Below are 10,319 nucleotides of genomic sequence, written 5' to 3'. Positions count from 1 at the left end.
CAAAGCAATGAGTAATAGAAATGACAGTATTTCCAACCAAATATCCCCCATCCTAGCAGTCATATCTGATCTCTACAGTCCCACCCAAACAATTTCCCAGCCCCCTCCAATTCATCCTCACTATCCCACCCCTGAATTTCCCTCCCCCAATTCCCACACAGTAATTGCCCACACTAATTACCAGCATGCAGGGCATGGGGAACACCTGTTCCTTGTGTGCAGGCACCTGGAAAAAAAAGAAGTGTCAGGGAATTGGGGGTCTGTAGCAGGTTGTGGAGGCTCTGTATAGAACATAACCCCAGACCACAACCCCATCAGCTGCTGGGGCAGCAGCATCCCTGTCATTGGGGGATGTTGCCAGTGGTGGACAGGGACACAGGGAGAAGCCACACCTTGGTGTAGCTCTGATCTGCTCATGTCCAGTCCAATCCTCTATAGCACTTTCCATCTTCTGTCCTTTGTTCTTAACCGTATCCTTCCTTCTCTTCTGCTCTTTTTCTTTCTTTTAGGTGTCTTACCTGTATCTGCTTTTCCCCTCTTCTGTTCTTTTACTGCTCTGGTCAGCATCCAGTGTCTGCACCACAACTCTAGGTTTTGGGATGGAGAAAGGTACACAGGGCATAGATTTGTACAAGAAAAGCTCTCTTGCTGTGCCCAACAGGTGACAAAAAGGGGCCCTCAGGACCACAAAGGCAGCTTGTTTCTCCAAAAAAAAAATAAACTTAATTCTTTTCTTTATAAGAAGCATTAGAATCTTATAGAGAAGATGAAAATCATCTTCACTATGCTTTTAGACTGCGCATAGACCAGACCAAGATGTGTGGTGTTGCTTTGATACCTTATGAGGAGCACCGGTATCAGTGGATGAAGCTAACATTGTCTCAGAAGCACAATAATGGAGTACTTTTGTTTATAGTTGGCCTGAATGCAGTACAGGAGTGTGTTGCAGTAGTACTTGTTCTGAAATTCTAGGCTCTGACTAAGAAGTTTAGCAGGGTCCAAAGCACTTGTGAAAACAGTAAAATATTATTACTTCCTGTGTTAACAAATGAGTCTGTTACAATAGGATGATGAAAATAATGCTGCTTTAATGTGCTAATCATCAAACAGAGGATCTAGTCAGATTTCTAACTTCCAGCTCTTTAATTTTAGAGGTCTAGTTTGGAGCCTAGGGGACGCATACAAGTTTGCCTGCGTATTAAACCCTTTACGGCACGGGAGAGAGCAAATGGGTCACCGGTAAGGCATTTATTTAATCATAAACAAAAAAACAACCCTTAAAGTATATATGTTTTCTTTCCTGTAAGATGACCTTTTAAAACCTTTTTCATGCCTGCATTACTTGTGCTTCCTTGTAATAGGGATGTGTTTCACTTGAGGACTCAACAAGCATTATACTGAAGTCCCCTAAGAGCTCATTGGGAAGAATGAGCGATAAAACTTTAGGACAGGCAACACAGAAGTTCACCTTTTCACAGGTAAATTAATTGTCTTTAAATGATTTTAAGTTATTTATGGAAAAAGTTGCTTGTCTTCTGTTACTTCATATAAAGCAAACAAGTTTTCCTTAACTGTCTTTAGAATTATCAACGTGTATCTGACTCCTTACAAGTACCTAAATATTGCTTAAACAAAATAAAGAGATTAACCAGCTTCTTGGTAACATTCAGGTGTTTGGACCTGAAGCAACTCAAGAAGAATTCTTTGAAGGTACTGTGAAGCAACCAGTGAAAGAGTTCTTAGAAGGATGTAATTGCCTTGTTTTTACGTATGGCGTTACAAATGCTGGGAAAACTTACACATTCCAAGGTATGAGCAGAAATGCTTTTTCCTTGAATTAATTTCTTAAAGTGAGAACTACTTCTAGAAGAGAGAGATGTTATGACTTCTTACCTAGTTACTCAACAGGCCTTGTACGTTGCCTTCTTTTGAATACTAGTAGCCTTGAAAAGTCGTCTTCTTCCATAACAAATATTACTAAATTTACAAGTGTGTAAGACAGCATACACTACAGTAACTTTGGTTTTTGTTCCTACTATAAATGCGTGCATCTTAAATGCTGTTCTTTATTTGAAGGCAAAGTATGTCTGAGTTTGTTTGATTTATTGTAGGCAGAAATTAAACATTCTGAAACATTTGATCAAGGTATTTCAATCTTTTTCCAAATTTCTGATTTTAGTAATAACAGCAGCATAGAAGATTGTGTTCCCTGAGCTTTAGTAGTACAGAAATAATACATCAATCTCCTTTCTGGCTGGGAGCAGTTGTTTTTTATGTTTAATATTGTCATAACAAATGAAACGATTGGGTTCACAGGAAACAAATTCCCCTTATTTCTGTTATTTAGTGTTCTGTTACTATGTATTTCCAATAGTTTTATATGCGTGGAGCTGAAGACTTTCCCATAGTAATACCTTTTTAGGACTTAAATATTAAGAATCAACAGGGTAGTATGTTCAAAAATTATCTTTCTATGCACCTTCCATACAGCACTATAGAAATTCTTCTGCGTATTGTCCTCTCTTGTGTTCATGACTGACTTTAAAACACTGAAGCTTGCTTGGTATTTAGTGACAGTGGAAAAACTAAGGCGTGAAGTAGGCAAGATGTGGAGGTAGTTGTGTGCTCCAAGAAAAGGCAATGGGAAAGGAGCTGAGTTACTTTAACAGTTTTTATGAGACTTGTAGATATTTCTAAATAGGGTTTGTGGGACGAACGGAATGTTGTAGCAGAGACATCACTCTGGTTGTTATTTCAGGGTTGTTTCAGAGCGGGAAGGGAGCCTGGTAAACAGTTGAAAATCTGCACGTCTGTTAAATGTGGGAGTTTGCTGTGGGTTATTTTTTCTTCTTAAGGCTAAGCTTATGCAGAATATTCTGGCTGTTTTAAAGTGATGCCCTGTAATGTCTAAGGAATGGGATGTGAGCTGGTGCTTAAAGCCAGTATTTTTCAGGGAACAGTCTAGTAACACTGCAAACATTGCTTCAGACTGTAACTGGCCTCTAAATTCTTTGTGTATACTTTGAGATTAGAATCAGTTATCTTTGTCTTCATTTATGTTTATATGTTGCTTACAATAGTAACCTGGCCCTTCTTTTGTGTATTGCTTACAGGGACAGAAGATGATGTTGGTATTTTGCCAAGGACGATGGATATGTTGTTTAAAACTGTTGGAGGAAGGCTATACACAAAAATGGATCTGAAACCTATTCGGTGGAGAGATTACGTAAAACTGACTAATGACAAAGTGAGAGAAGAAATTGCTCTTAAAAATTCGTTGCTTCGTCTGACAAAAGAGGTAGGAAACTACTTTATAAAGAAATGATGAGTACATGCATCTTGTGATAGTTCAGTGTTATCCTTTCCATTCTGTAATGAAAGAGGGTTCTGTATTTACACACAGTTTTCTATTTGTCTTTCTGTTCCTGCTGAAAAAGAATGAAGCATCTTATTAGTGGTGTGCTACACCACACTGGGGTATTTTAGTTGTGGAGTATGTTAACTTGATCTTACTGATGAGGTGGTTAAGTGTGGACTTCACAGTGTGAAAGGCAGGTGGCAGTAAAATTCCTTCTGAATTATTTCAAGAGCACAGCTGAGTATGAAGTCTGGCTCCAATGATCTTTAAGTATTTCGGGGAAAAACAACACCTGTCTTCTACATGAACCAAAGATGTGTAAAACTGTTCTAGGTTTAGTGAGTATGTGGAAAGAAAATGCAGTGGACAGCTATATGCTGATCTCATCCTACTCCATTAGAGAGTTAAGATGTGATCGTGCGATATAGGTGCCTCCTCTAGTTTCAAGACCCGTGTTCCTAGGTAAAATACTTGACCTTATAAGCTAAGTAGGTACAAGCTTTGCTGACTATACAAAGCCAGATCTGGGTGAGTGTCATGTAGATGAAAACTTCTATGTTAAAAGTTTTACTTCTAAGCATACTGTATCTGGTAGGTGAGATTACTCCTCTTCAGTAGATGAGAATTTCTTTCTACTTTTGTGCTCTATAAAAAAGCAACACAACCTGAAGCCTGGGAACTGAGTATACATCTATGAACATCATGAGATCTACATGTTGGGAGCTATTCTGTATTTTCTATGACCAAACTACTTAAAAATATTATATTTACAAAATTTAGTCATAACTTCATTTGTGTAACACTTTGATAGCCTGAGTTAAGAAATAATAAGCTGCTTATCTACATTAAGTGATCAAGTATTCTACCTTAACTTCCTTTTCTGAGAGTTGACCTAATAAGCCATAGGATATGGAAGTCCTGAATTAAGAAAATCCCAATAAGAAAAATATTTCAGGAGTCCAAGATTCATGAAGGGTAAAATGCAGGTTATAAATGGGCTATTGAAAATCATCTTATTAAATAACTCCTTTTCCTGTTGGGGATTCTCTCCCTATTTGTTCTTTTTCTTTCTGAATCAGGAAGCTGAAATGCATCAGATCTTATAGTAAAGGAATTGTCAGAAATGAGTAGTAAGGTGAAACCAGTCAAAATGTGTAGCCAGGATTTTTGTGTCGGCACCTTGGAACTATACTGTATTGTTTTCTGGTAGAGCAATACAGCTGCTTTTAAAATAAATAAATAAATAAATAAATAAAAGCAACCAGTGGTGTATTGGTGCTGTACATCAATAATAAATCCTAAAGTCTCTGTTTTCTTTCGTAGGTAGACCATCACAACAGCACTAATGACAAATCCCCAGCTGATTCTAAGGGTATGTTTTATATTAAACAGTAGCAATTAGAAAAGCTTCTGTAAGGTCAACGACTGGCTTTTTTGGCTAATGCTGATAATAAAAGGATTATTTAGCTTTTATTTGTAACAGAATGGAATAATGGGCAGGACATCTGGGCAGAAAACAGAAGGAATAAAATGGCTAGGAGACTACTGGGACATCTATCATAACCTGGTTTTATGAGGTGAAAGTAAAACAAAGAAAAAGAGTATGATTTGTGATAAGATCTCTAGTGGTTTTCCGACAGGCCTTTAGGGCACTTAAGAACTCACTAAATACTTTTTTTTCCCTAAAAAGTCAGAACGAAGTGTCTTTACTAGTTCAGTTCTCTATATTGTAAAGACTGAAGAGTTCTGAATATTTCTAACCCAACTATAGATGTTAGATTGGGTTTTGGAAGTGAAAAAGCAAGCTTTATAGCAGGCGTGTCTTTGCAAATGTGTAGGGCAAGCATCTTGATTTCCAGATACTTGGTGTTTGTATGAGAGGTGGGGATTCTCTGTGTTTATGTTCTGGGAAAAGTTTTAAGCTGTAAGCTTAACTATTACTTATTTTTAAATGCAGCTAGTTTTACTGTCTCTACATTGACTTGTAATATTTTCTACTTTGCAGGTGCAGAAAATCTCTCAGAAGGATCAGACCAACTTAGCAGATTATCTATAGATGATTTTGTGAAGTTCTCTGGGTTTCATTTTTTGAGATTTACAATGAATGTTTTTATGATTTACTGGCTCCTTTATCAAATGACAGAAAAAAAAGGACACTTTGCCTTGCTCAAGACATCAAGGGATATTCTTATGTAAAAGGTAACTAGAATACTTTGCAAACTGCCAAGCTTGTCATGGAATAGTGTAACAACATTTCTTCTGAGATAGAAAACTCTTAAATGTGTTCAGTGTAGCTCTAGAAGTGTCTGCTTGAATGTGAAGGCAACAAGCTACATGTACGTATCTGCATCTTCAACAGTATTCTCCTTATTCCTGTACTTTGCCCATAAAGCCTGTGTGAACTCCACTGCCTTCATCATCCTTGAAAATGAGAGCCATACAGTCGTTATAATGCAGACAAAATCCAGATAACCCATCCCCAATAAAAACTACAAGCTAAAACAAAAAACTTCTCAGATTGACTTCTGCACCAATGAATACAAACTTTCGGCTTCTGTAGTTTAAGAACTTACCTTTTGGACTTTCAGTACTAAGGCTGCTTGCTTAATTTGGATGGAGCATACTTTAATATACTGGTAGGATAAACTGTTGTGCTATACTATACCTTGCCCTTTTCTGTGGGAGGAAGGATCTTAGTCTTATCTGCCATCAGCTTGTCGTATGTTTGAGGCAGAGTCAATGAAGTATTTTATTGTCTTAACTAAATGTTCTTAGTTTGTATACCTTATTTCTTGTTCACTTTCTCTTTTGCTAATGAAGCTTGCAAAAATCACTTTTCCTTCTTTTGAAAGGTTTGCAGTGGGTTCAGATTTCTGATTCTAAAGAAGCTTTCAGACTTTTTAAACTGGGACAGAAACACCAGAGTTTTGCAAGCACAAAGCTAAATACTTGCTCCAGCTGAAGGTGGGAAACTTTCACTAACATTGGGTGTAACATAGTGTGGGGAAGAGGGATGAATGAAAATATTGTTTATGGCTTTTTTTCGGGGAAGAGGCTTTAAAAAGGCTTGATATCTAGTGTTCCATGTGATATTTTGTGACAGTTTGTGATTCTAGTGCTTTGAACTAGAAGGATTAGTCCTTCAAGCAGATAAGTGCATACAAAAGCTAAGTGTTTTATCAAAAACTCTCAACAAAATAACTAAGCCTTCTTCCATGTAAGTAATGGTGGTTCATGAGGGGGAAGAAAAGCAAAATAAACCAAGACAGAATGTCTCTTTGAAAGGTTTAATGCATCTAGTAGAATTATTGTTAATTGAATCTGGAATAAATCCAGCAGTGTTTTGAACAGATGTTACAGATTTTAGAAAATGTGTGTATTTCTGGCTATTGACCTTGCTTCATTTCTCCTTTTAGCCACAGTATATTTACAATTAAGGTACTAAGAATTGAAGACCTTGAAATGCCACGAGTGACACGAGTCAATGAGTAAGTTCAGAGCAGAGTTCCCTTCTTCTTTTAGGATGAAATTGTCAGTTACTTTCAGTATTGATGTATTGATATTGGGCTACGGACACTAGGTTCCCTGATACAGCCTCCTGTATGAGTGGTGGTTTCCCATTTCCTGTCATTATGCAGTACTAAACCATCAAGTTGTAATGCTGTTCTATATCTTGTGCCCACTGTTCCACACAGTGTTCCTTTATCCTTCTCACTCAACTTCTGAACTAATGTAAATCCTCAGAAGGAAGAATATGGCAGAAAAATGGAAGCTGTGTTGGAAAAGAGTTTGGCAGGAAGTAGTGTGCAACTTCACTAGGAAAGCAACATTAAAAAGCATGAAAGGGTTCAAGAAATTGTTCCTCTAGGAGGAGTGGTTATGTTGGAAATGATAAATAATCAATGTACATTCAAAGGCAAGAAAACTTAATTTTCCTTATCTGCCTTCAGATTATCACTGTGTGATCTTGCTGGTTCAGAAAGGAATACCAAGACGTGCAATGAAGGTGACAGACTGAAAGAGAGTGGAAATATCAATGCATCTCTCCTAACTCTAAGCAAGTGTATTAGTGCACTCAAGATCAGTCAGCAGTCAAAGTAAGTCCTTGTACAAACTGTAAACTAGTTGTAGATTTCAGATATCATGTACAATGTTTAAACTATTGTTTAAAATGCAGAGTACGAAACTATGTTATGAGTGAAAACTATCTGTAGGCTTCTGCAGATGTGTGAAGACTTAATGATCTAAGAAAGTGATCTATAAACTTGCCTTCTTTTTGTTGTTGTTTTTTTTTTGTTTGTTTGTTTTTTCAAATAAAACCATTCCAGTTCTAAATTTCTGAATGTGTTATCATAGACTTAAGCAAATTAGCGTTGTGGGTTTTTTGTTTTTTTTTTTCTGGCCTTGCCTTCTCAAACAAGTCCTGGGGCAGATTATAAAATTTGTTTTCACTATTTTCACTTTAAATGTGTGAAATGTTAGACCTTTTCCTCCTTTGTTAGTTAGTTGCATTTATCATTTAGTTCTGCTGTAACAGTTTTCCTCAGGGATATTGCTGTGCTTTGTCCTAGCCAAGAGACATGGTCAGAACATATATATTATATATATATAATTTGGAAAAGAAAAATTATATAGAGATATATATAATTACATATATACATATAGATATATATAATTACATATATACATATATATATATATTTTCCAAATCTTGATGCAACTTCATCATTCTTTCTGATCTAGCTAACCAAATTCAGAGAGAAGAAAGCCTGCTTGCTACTTCTGTCTGAGGTTGTGCTCTAAATGAGTGCAGACAGAGCTTTCTGTATTTTAAACAATGTAGTATTTATTTACAGTCACAGCTGGATATAATTGCAGAATTCTCTGCTGATTCTCATTTGAAGGTGTCTTTCTGTCCCAAAGATTAGGTGAGCTCTGTGTTCATGAAATGCCACACTGTGCCTGGTAGCCTATTGAAATTCTGTTATGCTTAAAAGTAGATGAAAATAGGCCTTGCTACTGGATTAGTCTCTTATCTGTCTGTCCTTTCTAGGGAAGAAGGATTCCTTAAAATTAGCTGCTGCTTAAAGTGCTTTGATTTATTCAGAACTGTTTTATTTGTTGGTCCTGATCACTTGAAATTTTAACAATATGGGGGAAATGTAGTGATGACTTTGATAGTAATTTTCTTTAAAATAAGAACTCATTTACCACTCCTGCACTAAAGCTACTTATGGGTCACTTGTGTTGTGACAGGAGCGTAGCTATGTGAAGCTTTTAGCTCTGTTGGCAGAATTCAGTAGCTGTAAAGAGTCCAGCAGGTAACCTCACTAGAGAACAGTGTGTTTAGTCACGCTTTAGGAGTTCTCTCCTAATTTTCTGTACATCACCAGCTGTTTGATTCAGTGACTTAACCTTGGTTTAGGAAACACCAGAGATGTTGTGATAAGTATATGCTTCTTTATTTCCAAAGTATTTACTATTGTCCTTTCCTAGAGACAATATACTGAGAGAGTGGTTATCTCTGATTTTGTTGGGTACTGTTTTCTTAGAAGTAGATAGGTCAGTTTGCCAGATGTGGTAAGGGAAAGAGAAAGGTGAGAGAGAATTTAAGCTAACGTGAGGCTGTATGACCTATCTTAGGCTGGATGTTGAATGTACTTTTTGTTTTAAATGTTCTCGTGGGTTGTCTAAGAAGATAATGGCTGCATAGTAGCTGGAACAATCATACAACCTGTCTGCAAACTAGCAAAAAGATTAAATTCAAAACAACCCACAACTCAAAATGATTTAAAGACTAGTGCAGTTATTAATGTGTTGTCTTCCACTTGGATAGCTCTCACATTGAAATGAAGCTGTTAACTTCTGCTAATGGGATTTGTTGTGGTTTTTGTCTTCAAAGGGTGCAGCAGCACATACCGTTTCGTGAAAGTAAGTTAACACACTTTCTTCAGGGATTCTTCAGTGGAAAAGGGAAGATACACATGTTAGCAAACATCAGCCAGTGTGCTTCAACCTATGAAGAAACACTCAATGTGCTAAGATTCTCAGCTATTGCACAAAAAGTGAGTATGTTGTAGTCTATTTTGTTGATCAGTACTTATGATTTGCATTTAAAGAAAAAATTCTGTTCTTCTAAGAATATGAATCTATTTGTGTAGTATCTGTAGTGAATCTGGGTGTTTGTCTCCATACAGCAGTCAGGATTTTTAATTTAGTGTTTTAGTTGAGCTTAATTTTCCTACAGAGTTTTCTAAAAATCTCTACTGGGGTCTTTGTGTTTCTTTGGGGTGTGAGGGCAGAAGCATCTTCTGAGAATCTCATTCCTAAAAAGTATTCAACCTAACAAGAAGCAACTTGTTACATCTGGAGGAGATTTTATGCTATTTACTTAATTTTTCTCTCTTCTCAAAATATGATCCCATGTAGGAAAGCAAATCCAGCTACCCCATATGTTGCTGCTGTTGTAATTTTGAATATTGTCCAGTTCAAGTGTTGACAAAAGAAGTGGAGCAGCAAAGAGTTTGAAAAGCTGTGTTATGGCCATCAGATGCTTCAGTGGGAAAGTGGGGGTTAAGCGGAATGGGTAGGAGTGAGTGCTATGATATAACACTGAAGAAGTTAAGCTGTCAGATCAGTGCTACAGTCTTGATGGAAAACTTTGAAGTGCTGAGAGTTTGTGTTTGAAGCACAATTGATGGATGTGTGCCCTTGGATTGTGGCCTTATCTGAAAGAGGTTAAGTGTGAAAGTAGAGGGAGCAGCCTATGAGGGTGATGTGGCGCTGCAAGACAAAGAACTGAAAAGATGATGATCAGTTGCATTGAATGCAACTGGAAAGTCAAAACATAAAAAAAGCAGAAATCTATGGCTGCATGAAGTGGCAGTTCTTGTACATTGTTTGCCTAGTGAAACTCTTGAGGTTAAAAGCAGGATTGGAGTCTGCAATAACTCCTTTGTAA

General features: G+C 37.0%; 1 protein-coding gene across 2 annotated transcripts; it reads left to right on the top strand.

The window, feature by feature from the left end:
- Positions 1–1,359: 1,359 nt before the first annotated feature.
- On the top strand, positions 1,360–10,285 carry LOC146753076 (kinesin-like protein KIF20B). Of its 2 annotated transcripts, XM_085531118.1 has the most exons (7): positions 1,360–1,478; positions 1,671–1,809; positions 3,114–3,298; positions 6,211–6,322; positions 6,775–6,846; positions 7,309–7,455; positions 9,261–10,258. In XM_085531118.1, the coding sequence occupies exons 1-4, from the start codon at positions 1,428–1,430 to the stop codon at positions 6,301–6,303; spliced, it is 468 nt and encodes a 155-aa protein (XP_085387244.1). In that variant the 5' UTR covers positions 1,360–1,427; the 3' UTR covers positions 6,304–6,322; positions 6,775–6,846; positions 7,309–7,455; positions 9,261–10,258. The 2 variants fall into 2 exon arrangements, 1 of the variants encoding a protein (XP_085387244.1); XR_014940296.1 differs by lacking the exons at positions 1,360–1,478; positions 1,671–1,809; positions 3,114–3,298 and adding an exon at positions 5,375–5,557 and having other exon boundaries at positions 9,261–10,285.
- The last annotated feature ends 34 nt before the right edge of the window (positions 10,286–10,319 follow it).

The sequence above is a fragment of the Coturnix japonica genome, unplaced genomic scaffold, assembly GCF_054131305.1.
Source record: "Coturnix japonica strain WE unplaced genomic scaffold, WE-NBRP24 Scf040, whole genome shotgun sequence".
In the NCBI taxonomy this organism is placed as follows: Eukaryota; Metazoa; Chordata; class Aves; order Galliformes; family Phasianidae; genus Coturnix; species Coturnix japonica.
The sequence above is the reverse complement of the archived record's forward strand: the minus strand, read 5'-3'. Positions and strand labels throughout refer to the sequence as shown.